Below are 17,618 nucleotides of genomic sequence, written 5' to 3' on the forward strand. Positions count from 1 at the left end.
AATGAATGCAAACATTTTCGTGTTTTCGTTGTCTATTTAATTTAATTTTGGAATTCTAACTATAGGTAACTTACGTATTTTAAGATATTCAATACGTCAAGTCCAAGTACGTCTATATGCTCGATATCATTACACTTGTTATAATAAAGGTGTCACATACGAGTTACCGAACGTTCGGATTCACGGCCCGATCCGAACTTTAAGATACGTCAATTAATAGATCTAGAAACGTCAAAAGTGACGTTTTTGTTAGAAGAGACGTGACATTTGAAACTGACATATATCTAATCCATATCGTTTCTAGATCTACTAATTGACGTATCTTAAAGTTCGAATCGGGCAGTCAGACTACACCAGCAATACTGCTGCAGTATTGCAGCGCGACATTACTTACTGCCGAAAATGTCGCTGTCAATGCAGTGATGCCGTCTCAATCCGAATAGTACCTTAAGTATCACTTAGTTCACAGCCCAAGTGACGCAATGCAGACGAATTTCTGAGAACAGCTGCCTATATATTATTATTTTCGAATATTATCGTCTCGGTTCATCTAAAAGATTCAATTTCATCTGTAAATTGAGTAGAATCCTTGTGGACGGCTGATCAGTTGAAGAAGCACTGCTCCTGCTCCGTTTCGGTGTCCTCGCTGGTTTAGGTAACTCGGATTCGAGGTAAGTCTGGACGAGCCGAGGATCTGAGAAGCCTGCGCCAGCCTCCACCGAGAGCTGCACCGTCATCTACAGCTCAGCAAGGTGAGTGCTTTCAACAATTGACCTAGCCTGTCCTAAGTTCGTATCGTATATCGTTTCGTGTCTCGTCTCGTAATTCGTTGAATACAGTCCAAATAATTTTAAAATATCGAAGTAAAAGTAATCCCATTAACATTTTTTTGGTAAGCATAGCTCTTTCTAAGGCACTTCTTAGTCGGCGTCTTCATTGCTGAAGGTCGTGTCTAGTTTGAAGAGTTTCCTGCGCGATGTACCATGCTTTTCCAAGTGTTCCTCGGAGGTCTTAATAGCTTCAGGTATTGGCAAGCCGGTGATGCTTTTTATCAAGTCTGACCATGGTAGGCGATCAACCGCGTGCTCTTTCCCCTTCGACTTTACCAACTACCATCAGCTTTTCTAAGCTATCCGGGTCTCTACGAGCGTCGTGTCTGAGATACTACATAAGGATTCGGTATCGCCTTGGGTCGTCCCATTCGTTTTTCGTCAAGTTCTTAAATTAGTCCTATTCTGCTTTCGTCACTCATTCTACATTGAAAGCCACCGACGATTGTGACGAATGTAGCATGACTGACGAAAGCAGAATAGGAATAATTTAAGAACTTGACGAAATACGAATGGGCCGACCCAAGACGATACCAAGGATTCTCTTTCTAAGGATATCGCATCGTAAGTTTATAGTCACTTCGATTAAAATTGTTTACAGATCTTTATCAACCCTGCACGATCAAATAACGTGGCAAAACCATGACGCGACACAGAATGATAGGGGACAAAACACTTGAAACGCTCACTCAAAACACTCAAACTCATGGATGCTATTGCTAGCAACGGAATTTAGATTACCTACCTTATCGATAAACTAGCGACCCTCTTGGCTTCGCACGGGTTACACAAAACCCTAATAAATTATACACCTAAACCTTCTTCAAGAATCACTCTTTTGAAATGTGAAAACCGCATGAAAATCCGTTTAGCAGTTTTTGAGTTTATCGCGAACATACATACACAGTCAGACGCGGCGAGGGACTTTGTTTTGAACACATATCATAATTTGTAGCGAATCAATAGCGAACTTATTTTATTTTTCGTTTGAAATATACCTATCCAACGTTTCGACGCATGTTACACTGGGGCCCGATTCGGATTTAACAACTTGTTGCGGTTTTGATATTATTTTGATACGACCTAGCAGATCGCTCACGCTGGATGGTGCATGCGAAATAAAGTTTAAGTCGTGCGTGAGATAGATGGGGGCTTTGAGAAGAAATGGTACCATTTACTTTTTTTCGAAAAACCATCAACTTTTGGGTTGTTTAGACTACGAGTACTATTGAATGAGACAAAGAAAAAAAAGTGTCTTCAGTTTTTCATACAAAATTTTGGGTGTCAGTTTTGTAACGGGCCATACAAAATGTATGTTTTTTTTTATTAAAAAAAAACACGTATTTTATGGTTACATTCATATAAAACAAAGACTTAAAAATACCTAGTGATAGTTTACATGTGCCTGAACTAGGATTCCCTGTGTTTCAGGCGTGAATGTGAAAATGCGTTACAAATCTGACATATTTTTGGGACACATTTTTATTTCTTTTTAAATCGATGATTCTGAGTAGAAATAACCCAAAAGTTGATGGATTTTCGAAAAAAAGTAAATGGTACACTTTTATTTATTTATTTATTTAGAAATTTAAATCAGGCAACAAGGCCCATATTACAAATACCTTACAGACTAACATACCTACATATGTATTTTATAAACTTAAAACTAAACGCTCTTGTGTCGGATTCGGCAGTTTGTTTGTTTGTTTTTTAGTGAAAATGCCCAGATACACGCCAATCCCCAGACTCTCGTCAAGATCGTATCAAAACCAATCAAATCCAAAACAAATTATCAAACTAGAATCGATCGAATTCGCGGAAACCTGATGTTCCAGAAAAATGACAAAACAGATTTGTGTAGGCAACGACCTGACCGAAGAAAAGTGTATGAAAAACTGGCCAAGTGCATATCGGGTCATGCATAATGAGGGTTCTGTAACTTCATACGATATGAAAAAGTCATACAATGCATACCTACCTTCGGGGCAATTACCTCTTTTTAATAAAAAGATAAGTTTTTTGGAAAGAATTCATTAATTAACCATTAAGTTACGAGGTTACCTTATACCTACTTACCTACCTAAGTAGGTATTTTAAAGCTTTATTTTCAGATTTTATTTTTTGTACTCCTGGTTCAACAGTTAGAGGGGCGGAATACATTTTTTTGGACTTATGAAGCAATTATTTTCAAAAGTATTCCTATCGATAGTTTTTTTACTGTTTTTTTTTTTAATTTTAAAAATATGTACTTATTGAGCATGAGCTTCCTCTAAAAATAGTTTTTTTAATCATATTTTATAAATAGCTATACTTCCAGCCTAAGACATAATACCTAAACTCTACATTTACAAGACACGTAAGAGAATTAGGTTTTTAGCCAGGTTCTACTTTTGGCTGCTGGATGGGCCTTTTTTTGGATTAAAATTAACTACTGTACTTTTCCCTACCTAAGGTAAAAAGGCAGCTCTATATGTTACAATAGGTACCAGCCTATATTGAGGCTTGATCTCTAGATCTATCCTCCACCCCACCACCCCACCATCATCAACATCATCATCATCATCCTCATCATCATCATCATCATCATCTATGCCCCACGGTCTGTTTCAAATTTTTCCAGTAACCTAAATAAAGCGGAAGCCTGATAAGTTATTCCTTGGCCGAAATTCAGTGGCCAGTTTACTGACCTTTTCCCGTTTTCGTCAACATTAAGGTAACGTACGTATGCTTTATATTCTATCCGTTATATGGTAGGTGGCTACCTAAATCGTTTTTCGCGTGGACAATCAGTCAATTTTAATCCTAGCTACTTTAAACCTTAAATACCTTGAGACATGATACAAGAAGAAGGATGGAAAGTAGGTATCACCTGGTAATAATTTTACGCCTTAGCACGCCTTAGTAAAAGTACTTCGATAAATCTTACCAAGAATTAACTTATAGGTACTATTAGCTTAACTTACTTAAAACAAGTCTTGTCGTGGAAGCAGTCTGAAAAGTAGATATAGTAGATATAGACGGAGGTGGGGATAGCTTGCCACGCGCGACCGGCTGAGCGGCGCACAGTTCACACAGTTGTCAACCGACAGCGCTGAGAGAAAGACGCGGTCGCCCCGACCGTTGTGTTCTCAAAACTTTACGCGACTACCACTGCAGCGACTTGCTTCAACTCTGGATTGTATTTCGTACTGAAAGTGTCTAGTTACGTGCAGTGTTTTGTTATAGTGATGACTGTTGAATGGAAACTGCTTTCATGTCTCCTGGACAAACGTTAATGTCAGAGGAGATGGAAGCTAAGGACCGGTTGGTCGAGGAGATCGTGCTCCTAGTCCTGTACCTGGTGTCGGCGGCTGCCAACTCGCTGGCGCTGCTGGTGTTCTGCCGACGACCCGGGCTCAGAACAGTGTCCAATCGGTAAGTTTTAACCAAACTTTGCAATTCTTCTGCACTCCTAGTAGCTACTTTTAAGTGTCAGCGGTTTTATGGGCTTTCCAGAACGGACCAACTTGAGAATGCTCCACAATGCTCGTAAAGATCGTTACAATGAATTATAATGATGCAAAAGAGAGAGCCGTATGGCCATAAATCTTATCCTTGAAACCAATACTAAAGCAAATTAATGAGCGACATGATGACCGACACTCGTGTGAAAGCAATAAATAGTATTTCCTCCAAACCACTTAAACGTGAAAGAAACGCAGCGTGACGAGAAATTTAGGGTTGTTGCTAACGGACAACGAACTAAGCAACGCCAAAACATTGACGCAAGCACAAAGACATCGACATCATAAACTCAATGCATATTCAGTTTGGCATTACAATACAGAATATTTTCAAACAAAACTGACCTCCAATGCACGATGATTTATGTTAGAATTTGACACGTCTTTTAAAATTCCCCTTTTTTTGTTAGGAGCATCCCTAGCGCGGGCTGGGAGCCAAAACCCACAGTATTATTAGACTATTAGTGTCGGTCCGTACGTCTACCTGAGCTCCCATGTTTGTTTTATTTTCTAGCGGTTGCAATTCCTGATTTATGAGCGTTAAAGAGAACAAGTAAATCTTTCGCCGGTGAGTGTTGTTAATGAAGACTAAATTCCCACAGTCGCTCGACGAGTTTCGTCAGTCACAAGGTCACGCTCGCGCCCCATCACCAGTTCCTAGAGGTAAAGAACCGATGGAAGTAACGGTTAACTTAATACCGTGCAATAGCTGCACGATTAATTTTGCAAACCTTTAAGTGGACTCCCGACTCCACTCATGTCTTTTATTTGTTATGCTCGCCGCCGATGACGTAAATCATTATTTGGATTCGAACGCCATACGTATTTAAATATCAACATACTTTATCATCGATTAAAAACCACTTGATCATAATTATTATGCAAAATACCTCCAGATATTCCTGCATCCAAACAATGAGGCATAAAGTAATACCTATGAGTTGTTCCTCAGAAGAATGCAAGAAGATTTTCAAGTTGTGTTCAGCGTAAATTATTTACCTCGTTAACATTTCCGGATATTCGAACTAGATGTGTAGTTAAACGGCTTGTTTATCAATATTAGGACTAATTAAAAACAGCTTCCACATAAATATTGAATGGAAAAAATTCCATCGTATCTTTGAACTCATTAAGAGTCCTTCGTTGTATGTGGTCCACAGATCATGCCGGTATCTCGTGTCAGACACTAATCACTGTAATCCAAGTAGTCCCCGCGTTTCAAACACATGCTCTGCTCTCATTGGCCGACGGGTGAGCCTCCAAGAATCATTTGAATACCTACTTAATACCTGCGCAAATCCTCTCGTGATGCTAAAACTCCCTTACAATGTTTCCAATCCACGTGTATCGAGTAAATACTATTTGTTGTTATCATTATCAACAATTTCATGTTATTCTTTCATTTAAAGGTCTCTGACCACTTGAGTATTGTTTCTGTTTACTTTAGATACAAGCTGAGACCCAGTATCGCTCACATGGTCTATGACTTATTCCTGACCCCAAATAATCGCATGCGACCAATTGAAAACGCCATAATGGACGTGGGCTGTTCTCACGAGAGCTCAATTTTGCAACCGGTTGGTTTACTAGCTTTAAATATTGGTATAGTCTCTGAATGCCCTTTGACATCGACATTATGACATGTCGTTGAACCTTATGTTGTAAGGTGACGTTTTTGCATACACCGTGGGGAGGCAAAGGTGAACTTGATAAAGTAAAGGACGTGAAGAAATGTTTAAGACAGGTCTGACATGTTTAAACGCCTTAAATGCAAATGAAGACGCCCAGTAATAATATAAATTCATTGAAACATCAGACGGTATCAATATTGCTGGTTGAATGGGTAATTGTTATGTTTTAAAACACGGTATTTCATATAACACGAGGATACATTACTGATTACTGCCTTACATCTGGTGATCTTCTAAAACTTGACCAATTAACGTGTTTTGGCGGCGATCGGCTAAGCGAGGAATGTCGCCATATGCTTATTGCAAGATCACGAACACTCAATGAAACTCCGAAGGTCCCCCTTTTTCTAAATTGACATAAACTGTTAGTACACTGTTAGGTTACTATCTTCATACCATAAAACATTGTGTAATACGCGGCATTGAGGTTTCTAACCTTCAAGATTGAGAAAATGGATTAAAAATTTGCTAACGTTTACAAGTAAATCTAGTGTTTGGAACTCAGCCAAATGATATCGTTGACAAGTTAGAGGCGATGGAACTTGCCGACTGGTAATGTATATCAATATTTCCTAATGTCTGGCTCCACACTTCACGTAGAGTTCACGTGAGTATGTAATTCTTGCTAACTGTTGCGCCAATGGTTGCAAAAGATGTTATATTCTGTTGGTCGCCTGGTTGAGTATTATATTTTAAACTAAGACCTGAGAGTAGGAATCACAGGTGTTTAAATAAATGTCCCCTCATTTCTAATTTCTCGAAAGATTTGTTTAAAACGCCATTAAAATTCATTAAAATTTCTAATCGCATTATAATAGTCTAATAGGTGATGTAGTCAAATATTTAGTATAACCATACCTTGAGTAATTAATTTAAGTCAATTACGTTATCTCTCTGTCGCAGTGTGTAAGGATGATTTGACAAAAACCTATTTGGACTTCGTTCTATTGATAGTCGCGTAGAACAAACGAAGGCACAGATGTCCTGGTAAACTAAATACATACGATTCGGACATTGGACATTACATTGTTTAGTAAAATTAGTCATTATTTAGTAACTGTAAACGTTTGAACAATTTATCAAAAAATTTTTTTTATTCAGTCAAGCAATTGGACGGGAAATAATAAGATGCAATTGGAGTTTCATAAAGAAAGTCTTAAATTCTTTTTGTGTGGTAGATTATTCTACCCTAAAATATAAATTATGTTATGATAAATGTGACTCGACTGCTGTTCAATGTTCACAGAAACATATTTTTTCTATTGATTTCCGATGGTATGTTATGTAAAGTGCCATTAACTCTAGCTTTATGGGTATAACCTACTATATGTAGAATTCTAATTTCCATTAAAATCTTTTGTTGTATCCAAATGTATTTTAACGGCTGACCGTTGCGGATCCAAATTTGAATACTTTTTGTTCTTTTAAATTGTCGTACACGGGAAGTTTGCAAAATGGAACCCATTTTGTAAAAGACAGTTGACAGCACCATAAACAAAATTAGTGATGACTGCACAGACGTTAAAAAAAGTTCAAGATTATTAGAGATTTTAATAGAGTTAGACCAAGAAAAGTCTGCAACGATTTTGATAGCATACGAAGTGCAAATGTTATTTATACGTCATAATTTCATAGAAGTTTGACGTTTAAAATAACACTTGCACTTTGCACTGCGTGTGCTATCATAATTGTTGCAGACTTTTCTTGGTCTAACTCTATAAAAAAATATTGTATTTATGCTAAGTTATAACTTGTCGAAGACTTAGTTCGTCTTAATATTTTGCTTGCCAAATACCAATGGAGTCTAGGAAATTAACAACTTCAAATATTGTTTCGGAAACCCAAGTCAAAGTAAACGATGATGCCGGTAGTAAAAAGGTCAAACTGAATTGGGTTTAGAGATAACAAAGCAACATAAAGCCGAGATAAGTTTGTATACTCGTAAATTCCTTGACAAAGACATTGTACAGGCCTCGGCAATCAATTGATATTGGCAGGAAACTGTGTCAAGTGGCGCGCTGAGGGTTGCACTTGACGGGTGAATTAAAAAAAAACTAATCATAGACTACGTGCTTGCAAATTCTTATAGATAAATGGTGTGCATTTCTGTAGTTAAGTAATAGGAAGTGAATAGAACTAAGTGGCTTTTATAATTTGATTTTAAAGACTAAATTAATAATCATTTGGTATTATTTTGTTCAAATCAGAAAAACTCTGTGTTGCCCGCATTATTTTGCGCCAAGTCTTTAATGTTTTATTCTCTATTTTAATTTCACCATGTTTATTACTTATCCAAGTACGTTCTGTAAATGTGTCAACACTATTATTCTTTATCTATTGATGTTAAATGCAAATGGCAGTACAAAAACCGTGAAATGTCTAATGTAAGCTATTTACAAAGTCGTTAGTTGAGCAACCAACCGCCATATCTTGGAAACAGAGTGCTTGAAAGCATTTCACCTTTTACTGTATCTAAATGAGTTGTCAAATGTTTATGAACACATTTCGTGATATGTCTAGAAACTTCTTTAGCTATTTACAACGGGACGCATTCGAAATTCAAATAAGATTAAAAAAGATAAGCAATACTTTTCAGTTCACAAAGGATTCGATATTCAAATTCCAGCTTCGTTCTTAACGCACTTTCCTTTTTTAATATTCTAAATTTAAACGCGGAGACTCGTATGGGCATGGTTATAAATAGAGGCGTTCGTTATTCGTGAGTTTCGTGACGGTCAGGCCAAATAGATCACACAAATCAGGCGTGGGTTGACACAAGCGAAAACCTCGATTAGGATATACGATAAAATATTTTTTAATAGCAGCATACTGAACCATAACTTTGTACTATTATTAGACGAACCACAGTTAGATCCGGTATGGCCGGTTGTCAGTTCTGACAAATGAGTGATGTCATAGCTTTCTTTAGAACAAAAACAACTGTTACTTTCAAACGCGCCCGTTTTAGATAAAAATAAACTCAGAATCACGATTTACAAAACAGATATTAGTATAACTGTCGAAACGTCACGTAATAATATTACGAAATGACATGGATATTGAGTAAAAAGTTAATAATGTCTTAATACACAGTTCATATCTCTCTTAGTACTTAACAGTAAAATTTAAAAATACAAACATTACAAACATGAAAATAAACGTTCTAAATTTAAAATTTCGGCTCCGTTTTCAAACGCAATTTCGAAATCGAATGCATGTACATCGATTCGAATCAATCAGGATGCGAAGTCACGTCTCACACGAGTCACACGTCCCTACTGGCCGTACAATGAATTCCTGACTTCATCAAATCATGACAAATTCGACTATATCACTCTAGTGATTAGGTTTAATTTTAATTGGTATCTTTACTATCTGATACCGCAGTTATTTAAATATTAACCGTTTTTAGTTACAATAAAGCAGTATTTCAATTGTTTTGAAAAATAGGACAGCTATTTTCATAAGGTTTCCTCGTGCATCGGTTCAACCACCGCAATTACATAGATTTAAAATTGTAATTTCTCTGACATTTGACACATTGCGTACGCTATGCCGCTGGTAATATACATGACCGTTGCTATAATAGATATGAACAATCAGGGACATTTCTGAATGAAAGTTTGACACTTCGGTAGTAGATTTGAGCTTCTGCTAAAGCAAAATAGTTCGCGTGCGAGTGAAACGCAGTGACAATCAGATTGAATTGGAATTAGATTCACATTGATAAATATGCGGGCCCTGTTTGCTGGATACTTTCGTAACTTCACTATTGACGTAACTGGGCCATAAGGAACAAACGATTGAATTGTGTACGAACGAAATGTAAAAGATGGTAAATCAGTAAGTGCTTGGTACTTCGAGCATTATGTTTATTGTGTAAGGGGTTATAAAACCCGACAAACGCTTTATTTGTTATATTAAATCAAATTTCACTTAATTATTATTTTGATTTCTAAGTAACTTAACACAAAATAGCAATAAAACTGGTTAACTTATGTAATATTGTTCGACGAAAAGCAATCTTTTGTGTTACCTTTTTTCAAGTTACAGTTATTTCGCGAAGTATATTTTCAAACAGGATGCCTTACATGAGCATGCCAACGGAAATTAGATAATTTATGTTTAGAGTTGTTCTAATATAGGATTGACTGTCCGTAGGATGTTTATACTACTGCATCGCAAAATAGAACGTGTGAACAATAACATAAGAGCGGATATTGTACGTACTTAGGATTCCGTTGTGCGCTCTAGAATTTTGTCGAAATTTACCGTTTTATTACCTAAATAAAACGGTAAATTTATACGATTTGCGAGGAATACATAAACCTATGATTCCATTGCATATAGAGTAACTTATGCAAGTTTACTGATGCAATCGTTGACTGATAAGTACTGTATAAACTTATCTCCCGTCAGAGTGATATGTATGTAAGTACTTATATATTCATTTTTCAATAAAAATGGTCAAAAAGCCGCTTCCGACAGCTAGGTTAGTTGTGTGACTCTGTACTGTAATATTCTAAGTACAGCGAGCTGAAAAATTACATGGTTACATTACGAATGAATTTATTTCTAAAGTGGCTATGCAAATTTTCGGCTGGTTGCATTATATACTTACCCCAATATTTTTATTTGGTTATCGTAAAATGGGGTGAGTAGGCGCAAAACTGACATTCAAACCTCGATAACATTTTATTTTTACATACCTAAGCAAACTGAATGGTGTATATAATAAGTGTTCCGGACGTTTGTATATTACTTTTTATTTTATTTTGGGTAGTTCTATTTCATAATTTTTACGATAAACAGGAAAACCCACCTTACCCCGTAGTCCCTCGTATTTGGGGTGAGTTGGGTTTTCATACAAAGGTGATTTTGGAAGATTGTTGGATCGATTTTTTTTTATTATGAGTATTACTCTATAGTAAGGCTACTGCTACAAAAATAATGTATTCCAATTTAAAATGGAGCTATCTCCATTTTAAATTGGAATACATTATTTTTGTAGCAGTAGCCTTAAAAACCCATCTCACCCCCCTTTCAACCCTTCTCTCCCTATTCATAACCCAACTCTCCCCGCGAAACCTACTCACCCCATTTTACGGTACCAAAAGTTAGTTTAAAGCTAGGTAAAAAAGTAAATCTCATCCAAAATCAACTGCATAGTGAAAAGATCGGCATCGAGAAGCAAACTAGCAAAAAATGAGTAGACAAAGAAAAATCGAATAAAGCCGATAACTAAGTAGCTTTATTAATAAACATTTAAAACTAAATACCTCTTAATATTATCCGGTAACGATGTGGGCAAGAAACTTGGCGAGACAACCCACAAGATTATAGACATCAAGTTAGTGACCTTTTATCCGAATTATGACTCACTAAAACTCATAAAAAAGCGTTAACTCGTGGTAATGGGCAGGCAAATCTTTATTTAATTTTCATTTGCTTATCAAAACCTATTTAAGTGGTCAACGGTAACTTGTCCCTGTTTTTAAGTAATCATCATTTTATGTTTATAATTATACCAATCACAAGGAAAGGTCTTGTCTTGTTATATATGATATATAGTTTATAACTCTATAACCTCAAAAGTAATTGTTTTGGATTAATTTAATTATCTATGCACTGGCTGGTTATTTATTGGGCCGCATTTGCCATTTGAGATATGAAATTAAAAGTATTAAAACTGCTTTATAAAATACAGCGGATTGTATGCTTGTTTGCCGTCTAAATGCTACAAAAATCTTTGTAGGTTACTGAGGGTAAGAGGAACTCGTTATCTTATTAAGAAATCCAAGTTTAATGCAATTCAATATCTAACGGCCGTGCTATTGTCAGTATAAGACATTGAAAGAGAATAATAAGAGTATTCAATCAACAGTTTGGTTTAATTGCATAGCTGTTTTCACGGCCAAGGCGCGGTCGGAACCACGCCATGGACATGTATTGTATTCATTTATGCAATTTAAAAGAAGCTAACGCATATGGGGTTTAAATTCATTATCTAGTGTAAAATCCACATAATGTTAAAGAATTCTACTGATAAATAACTATTCCGTTACCACATTGTTAAAAAAGCATTGTCTTTATGAATTATAATTGGCCGTAAAAATATTAGACAGCGCATACGACCTCTATGGCCAGTGGCCTTACATACGCGTTTAAATATTGTTCAATGTAGAAAAGATTAAAGGGTCCGTAATTATAGGCTAAACCATTCTAACCCTGAACAAAGGTTTTATTCATAAATCTTAACCTTAAAATAAATTGCGTGGCAACAATTAAAGTCATAGACAATTTCTTACAATGTCAGTTTCTAAAGGGAATTCAATGCTTTTTTCTCTTAACCGCTGTTTTTACTTGAAATCGTGCGAAAATAAATACAAAAGGACTATTTATGTGGACTGAGATTAATTTAAGTCATTATTCGTAATTAGGTAGATCGTCGCCAATCGCTGAATGTCTCGTGTCAATTTTTTGCTGCATTCATTCCGCATGATCTTCATAAAGAAATAAGGCAGTTGTTGTGTTTTAAGTAGGTACTTAATTTAGCTCAATTTATCTTTATTATCGAAGTTAAAGGACGAAATAAAGTCATAATAAGAATCTTCTCAATTTTTCCGGCCTGACAGCAATTACTGAGTTATGTTTGTGACACGATTCTATTTAGGATCTTTAATTCCCTAGATACTGTAAAAGGTATCTACAGACTCCTCAATGCCTTGACTTATTGAGATTCTTTTCAACTTTATTTAGAGTCGCTAAATAAAAACGCTTGATATCGGAAACAAAATATCGGTTAAAACTGTCTAGACAGCCTTTTGATTCCAGGATAAAAACTTAAGCTCACTGTACTTGTCAAATCATATTTAAAGCGACTTACTTAAAAGAAATCCCCTTTTCAAACCCTACTTAGTCTTAAGTAGGATTGGGACTACCCGGCCACTTAGAACAGCGTTAGAATATCTCCAAAGTGACTCACTCGGTCACTCAATGCGAGAGCCGTGGCTCAGTGCCAGTGAGTGCCCTAGCTTTCAGAAGGTCCTCGGTTCAGTCTCGGCCAAACTGTTTGTTATTGACAATAACAACAATAGACTAGTACTCATGTTTCTGCTTGCAATGCTGCAAAAGTACCCTATAATATAAGTATTCTATAATATAATCCACTATCTTCTATAGTAAGACAGTATTATAACACCCAACGGACAGTTTCTCGACACTACCCCAATATTTGCCCCTTTTATATTTAAATATTCCTAACAATAAAGGTGAAAATATGCTATCATATATTAGAATTAGGATGACAAATATTACGAATGAAGCTTACTAAACGCCTGAAAGAAGTATTCGGGATTCTAATTATTTAGAGTTCCTTTAACTAACATCTTAAATAATAAACACTACATCCACCCAATGGAAAATATCTACATGATTACAAAATTTGCGATAAAACTTCACACAATCTCAATGGAAACAGTCTGGTTTCTTCAGACTACATTAATCGTAAGTAATATGTTTCATGTGTGACTCACGGGGAATGCAGACTTTAATCAGTGTCTGTATACAGATTACAAATTTAGAACTCAATCATTTGTTTGAAATCGCGAGGTAACACAGCTACAGGTGTGCCACTGCCAAAACTATCGAATAGGCGAAATATAGGCGGCGCAGTGAACCTCTGTCATCTAAACTTTTTTAGAACATTTCGTCATTTCTATTTCTGGGACGTATGTTTTTAAGTACTCTATTATAATAATGATTGGCTATAGTGGTATAGCATGCATCGTTATGCGTCGGTTAAGGTCCGGGTCCGTTAAGGTCGTTACCTTAAGATAATATCGGCTAAATTAATTGGTTAACCGTATTCTCACTTAACTCAAATGTGGTCGAATTTCCTACCTACGACAAGGCAAGTTACCTCAATAATTACGCAGAATTAATTGTACAATTAAGAACAGAAATACATAAACGAAAATAACACTAAAATTAACTAAACATATCTACATAATATTTACAGGGAAAATAATAAATTTTAAACTAGATCCTTCAATTTTTCAATGTTGCTTGATATTGGTATGCGTGGTGGCACAGCATAGAGTTATTAGTGTAGTTTTAAAGGGTTATTACAGTTTATTTATTTATTTACTACCGTTTTATTGCTAGTTAGGTAAGGTTGAATGAGCGAGGTTGTTCTATCACGCTAGGTAAATGCACTCGCCTTGATGCAACTGCATTTAGTGCTTCCATTGACCTATTTAGCTAAAAACTAGTGCACTTAGCCCGTCTACAAGCAGAAAATAATTATAATATTATTTTTGTCTTCGCAGATAAATTATTGGTCAAATTATCATGTCTTTTGTTTCTGGCAGTAAAGAATAATGGACACTAAAGTACGACTTTGTTTTAGATTACATACTCGCCCGCGGTTTTAGTTTGAATATTTGTTTTACCAATAACTCTCGGGTACAGAAACAGTCATATAAACATATGACCCATTTTAGGGCGGGTTGCACCAAACCACCTGCTAACGTAAGCACGGTTCGCTAAATTTTAACGCTGACGTGGGGGTCTTAACGATTGCTAAATAAAATGCGTTGCACCAACTATAAAATAACAGGACGTTAAAATTACTAATCGGTAATCGTATTGCCGTATTATGAACGCATTCCTACCAAAAATTTTATGGTAGAATTTTTATTTTATATAGCAACCCAGTCATAAATGCCAAACTGAGTTGTCAAAATTCTCAAAGAGAAAAGTTTTGTAGGCGCGAACTACACTTTCTTTGCAGATTTAAAATCTAAATATTCAACAATATAAGCCATTCCTGAATATATTTATGGTTATATATTAAAAACACTCTAAAGTGAAATGTCTGACTACGATTGTTGAATGGCCTAGCTAAAGTCGGAATCAAACAAGGAGCGACATTGCCCGGTAAGTTATCTTATTAGTTTAATGCTTATAGCTGCTTCCTACTTCCAGTCCTTTCAGAGCCCTAAGCACAAGCATGCACAAGTGATTACTTGCGCTAACTACGCTATCTACAACTATGAAGCAAAGACGATAGTTAGGGAAAAAATTCCAATTATATTGTTGACAAAATAATGCATAACTGTTAGTAGCAGGCATTTGAGTTACTTTTGTACTTTAATTTAAAACTGCTTGGTCTAAGCATTAGTTGCCAAGCGGACCCCAGGCTCCCATGAGCCGTGGAAAATGCCGGGACAAACGCGAGGAATATGATGACTTATAATAATATCATGTTGCTTTCTTTTCAGGTTAGATTGACACCATATGATATGGAATACAAGATAAAAGTTACACACAAGTGAATGAATTCAAGAAATCAACAAATTATACAATTAAATTAACCGGAAGAAACTTGTTACAAAAAATAAAGTACAATTAGAAATATTATCTGAATTTCAATTTTGACAAGAAAATATATTGCTAGTTACCTTATCTACTTTATTTTCCATTTCATACTATTATCCTTTTTAGGTACTTAAGCAGTTTAGTGACCAATGGAGGTAAAGGGTTACCCGGAGAGTAGATAAAGAACTTATTTATTTTACAATTATATTTAAGGAGGTACCTACCTATCAGTTATTATATTTTCAGTCATACAGGTAACTTGCTTATTAACTATTTTATTTTCTTCGGGTGTAGATAAATAATTAAAAAGCCAGTATGGAGGGAAAACAAATAAAATTATTCAGACCGAGGGCCTTTTCTTGTGACAAATTCAGGGCTATTTAGGTACCTATGTTAGGTTTAAATGTTATGTATATAGGGACTTGAGGTAGGTTAATCAGTAGGTACTGTACTGGAACATTATTTCCAATACATGGCTAGGGTTAAATATATTTCAATGTATGACTGGTTGAACACAAATAAAATTCAGATGACAAGAAGACAAGCCATATTATATTTTATTTGACCCAGGTATTGGTAGTTGTATTAAAGTTTTATAAATGTTGCTTTGTATTTTTAAAGTCACTGCAAATGTTTTTTGACTATAGTGGAAGAGCCCTACTTACAGAATACCTTGAATTTTGTCAATAGATATGCTTGTCAGATGCAGATAGGGGTATTGTTCCTTTCTGCATCTGACAAGCATATTATAAGTTCCTTTAAAACAACTCAGTTGTTCTCATGTATGTTCCATATTTCCAGAATAATTACTCTAATAAGCTTGGCAGCCAGTATCGCCTTGGCACGGTAATATATATTTTAGCTTTTTTTATTACTTAGGAAAGTGGCATCCCTCGGGCATTTATTTTTATTTTATGCTAAAGCAGCGGTCGGCATGCCTACTTGGAAAGTTGTTGTTTCTTAGGGTTATGAATAAGATTATGTTGTAAAAGCAAATAAAACCCAAGTAAGTAGGAGTTGAAGTATTATAATCACTTTTGCATTACACATTTTTGTCACTTTATTATAACCTATTAGTTATGCCAACTAGTCTGGAATTGTCCCAATACATTCCACACTTCACAAAACTTCACTTGCCATACTTCACAAAATACTTGATTTTATATTTCGCAACTTGTTTTATGTACGTTTATAGTTCTAAACATAGTTCACTTCTATAGCGGGTTACGATTTTCAGAGGCAGACTTGTAGATGGTTATAGGTGCCATCTCGCTGTTTTCGAATATCATAGTTCGTCCGTGGTGGATTTGTCCAAAGGATTTATCATTTTTATCTTGATTCCAATAATCAGAAGCCTAATTGGTTTTAATGACCATCCTGGCGACAAGTAGTAGTGCCGACATTATATGCCGTCGAGTTTCATCTGATGGGACGTATTTGTTAACCTGTGATAACGTCAATCTGGTCTTAACTCCAACTTTGAGTCATTTTGCACGCAATTTAAACTTAAAACACGCACATTTCTTTTAAACTATAAATTAATTAATGTATTTATGAAAGACGGATCGTCTCCCAATTATAATGACTTTTAGAGCCATTCATGTCAACTGTCACACGTTTTTGCGTTTACAAACTCCACATTTTATTGTTATTAACATTTTTTTAATAATTTAAATAACATATTTCCTAAAATTATTGAAAAATCAAATATAAATTCATGAAATACGGACAAATTCAATAAAGTGCCGCCATTTTTATCAGGCGGTAAAATCGTTAACCAGTGGTCTACGACCGGTTAAGGGCAGCGTAACTTTTTAACAGACGTTAGGCGTGGTGCAACCCAAATATGCAGTTAGCGTTCGTTAGCGCCATCTTTAGCCATGATCAGCACATCAAATGGGCACGGTGCAACCCGCTCTTAGCCTGACGGGACAACTGTCACTAATTGAATTACTGAAAATATGTCAGCTAGAGCGGTTGCCGATTGGCCAAATTAAATGGTATAAATTCAATTGAGAAAAAATAAGTTGTATGATTACCATGTATTGTATGTCCTCAAAACAAAATTTTAATGATTCAGCTGCTATCTGATTTTCAATTCAGACATCCAGTAATTTTCCTTCCCGACAGCCATTGATCGATATTTCAGATATGTCATGAAATTGGCACAATCCTTATCTTGTAATCGCTCTTAATCTATGTTCCTGATTGCT

At 35.7% G+C, this 17,618-nt stretch overlaps 1 protein-coding gene across 1 annotated transcript in view; it reads left to right on the top strand.

Moving 5' to 3' along the window:
- The first annotated feature begins 3,859 nt into the window (after positions 1-3,859).
- The window catches only part of LOC134799965 (5-hydroxytryptamine receptor 1A-alpha), a 31,799-nt gene continuing 18,040 nt past the window's right edge, over positions 3,860-17,618 (top strand). Inside the window, exon 1 of the mRNA XM_063772395.1 lies at positions 3,860-4,244. Within this exon, the coding sequence (XP_063628465.1) occupies positions 4,069-4,244 (176 nt within the window). The 5' untranslated portion in view covers positions 3,860-4,068. The remainder of the gene's footprint in view (positions 4,245-17,618) is intronic.

This window comes from Cydia splendana, chromosome 19 (assembly GCF_910591565.1).
Source record: "Cydia splendana chromosome 19, ilCydSple1.2, whole genome shotgun sequence".
In the NCBI taxonomy this organism is placed as follows: Eukaryota; Metazoa; Arthropoda; class Insecta; order Lepidoptera; family Tortricidae; genus Cydia; species Cydia splendana.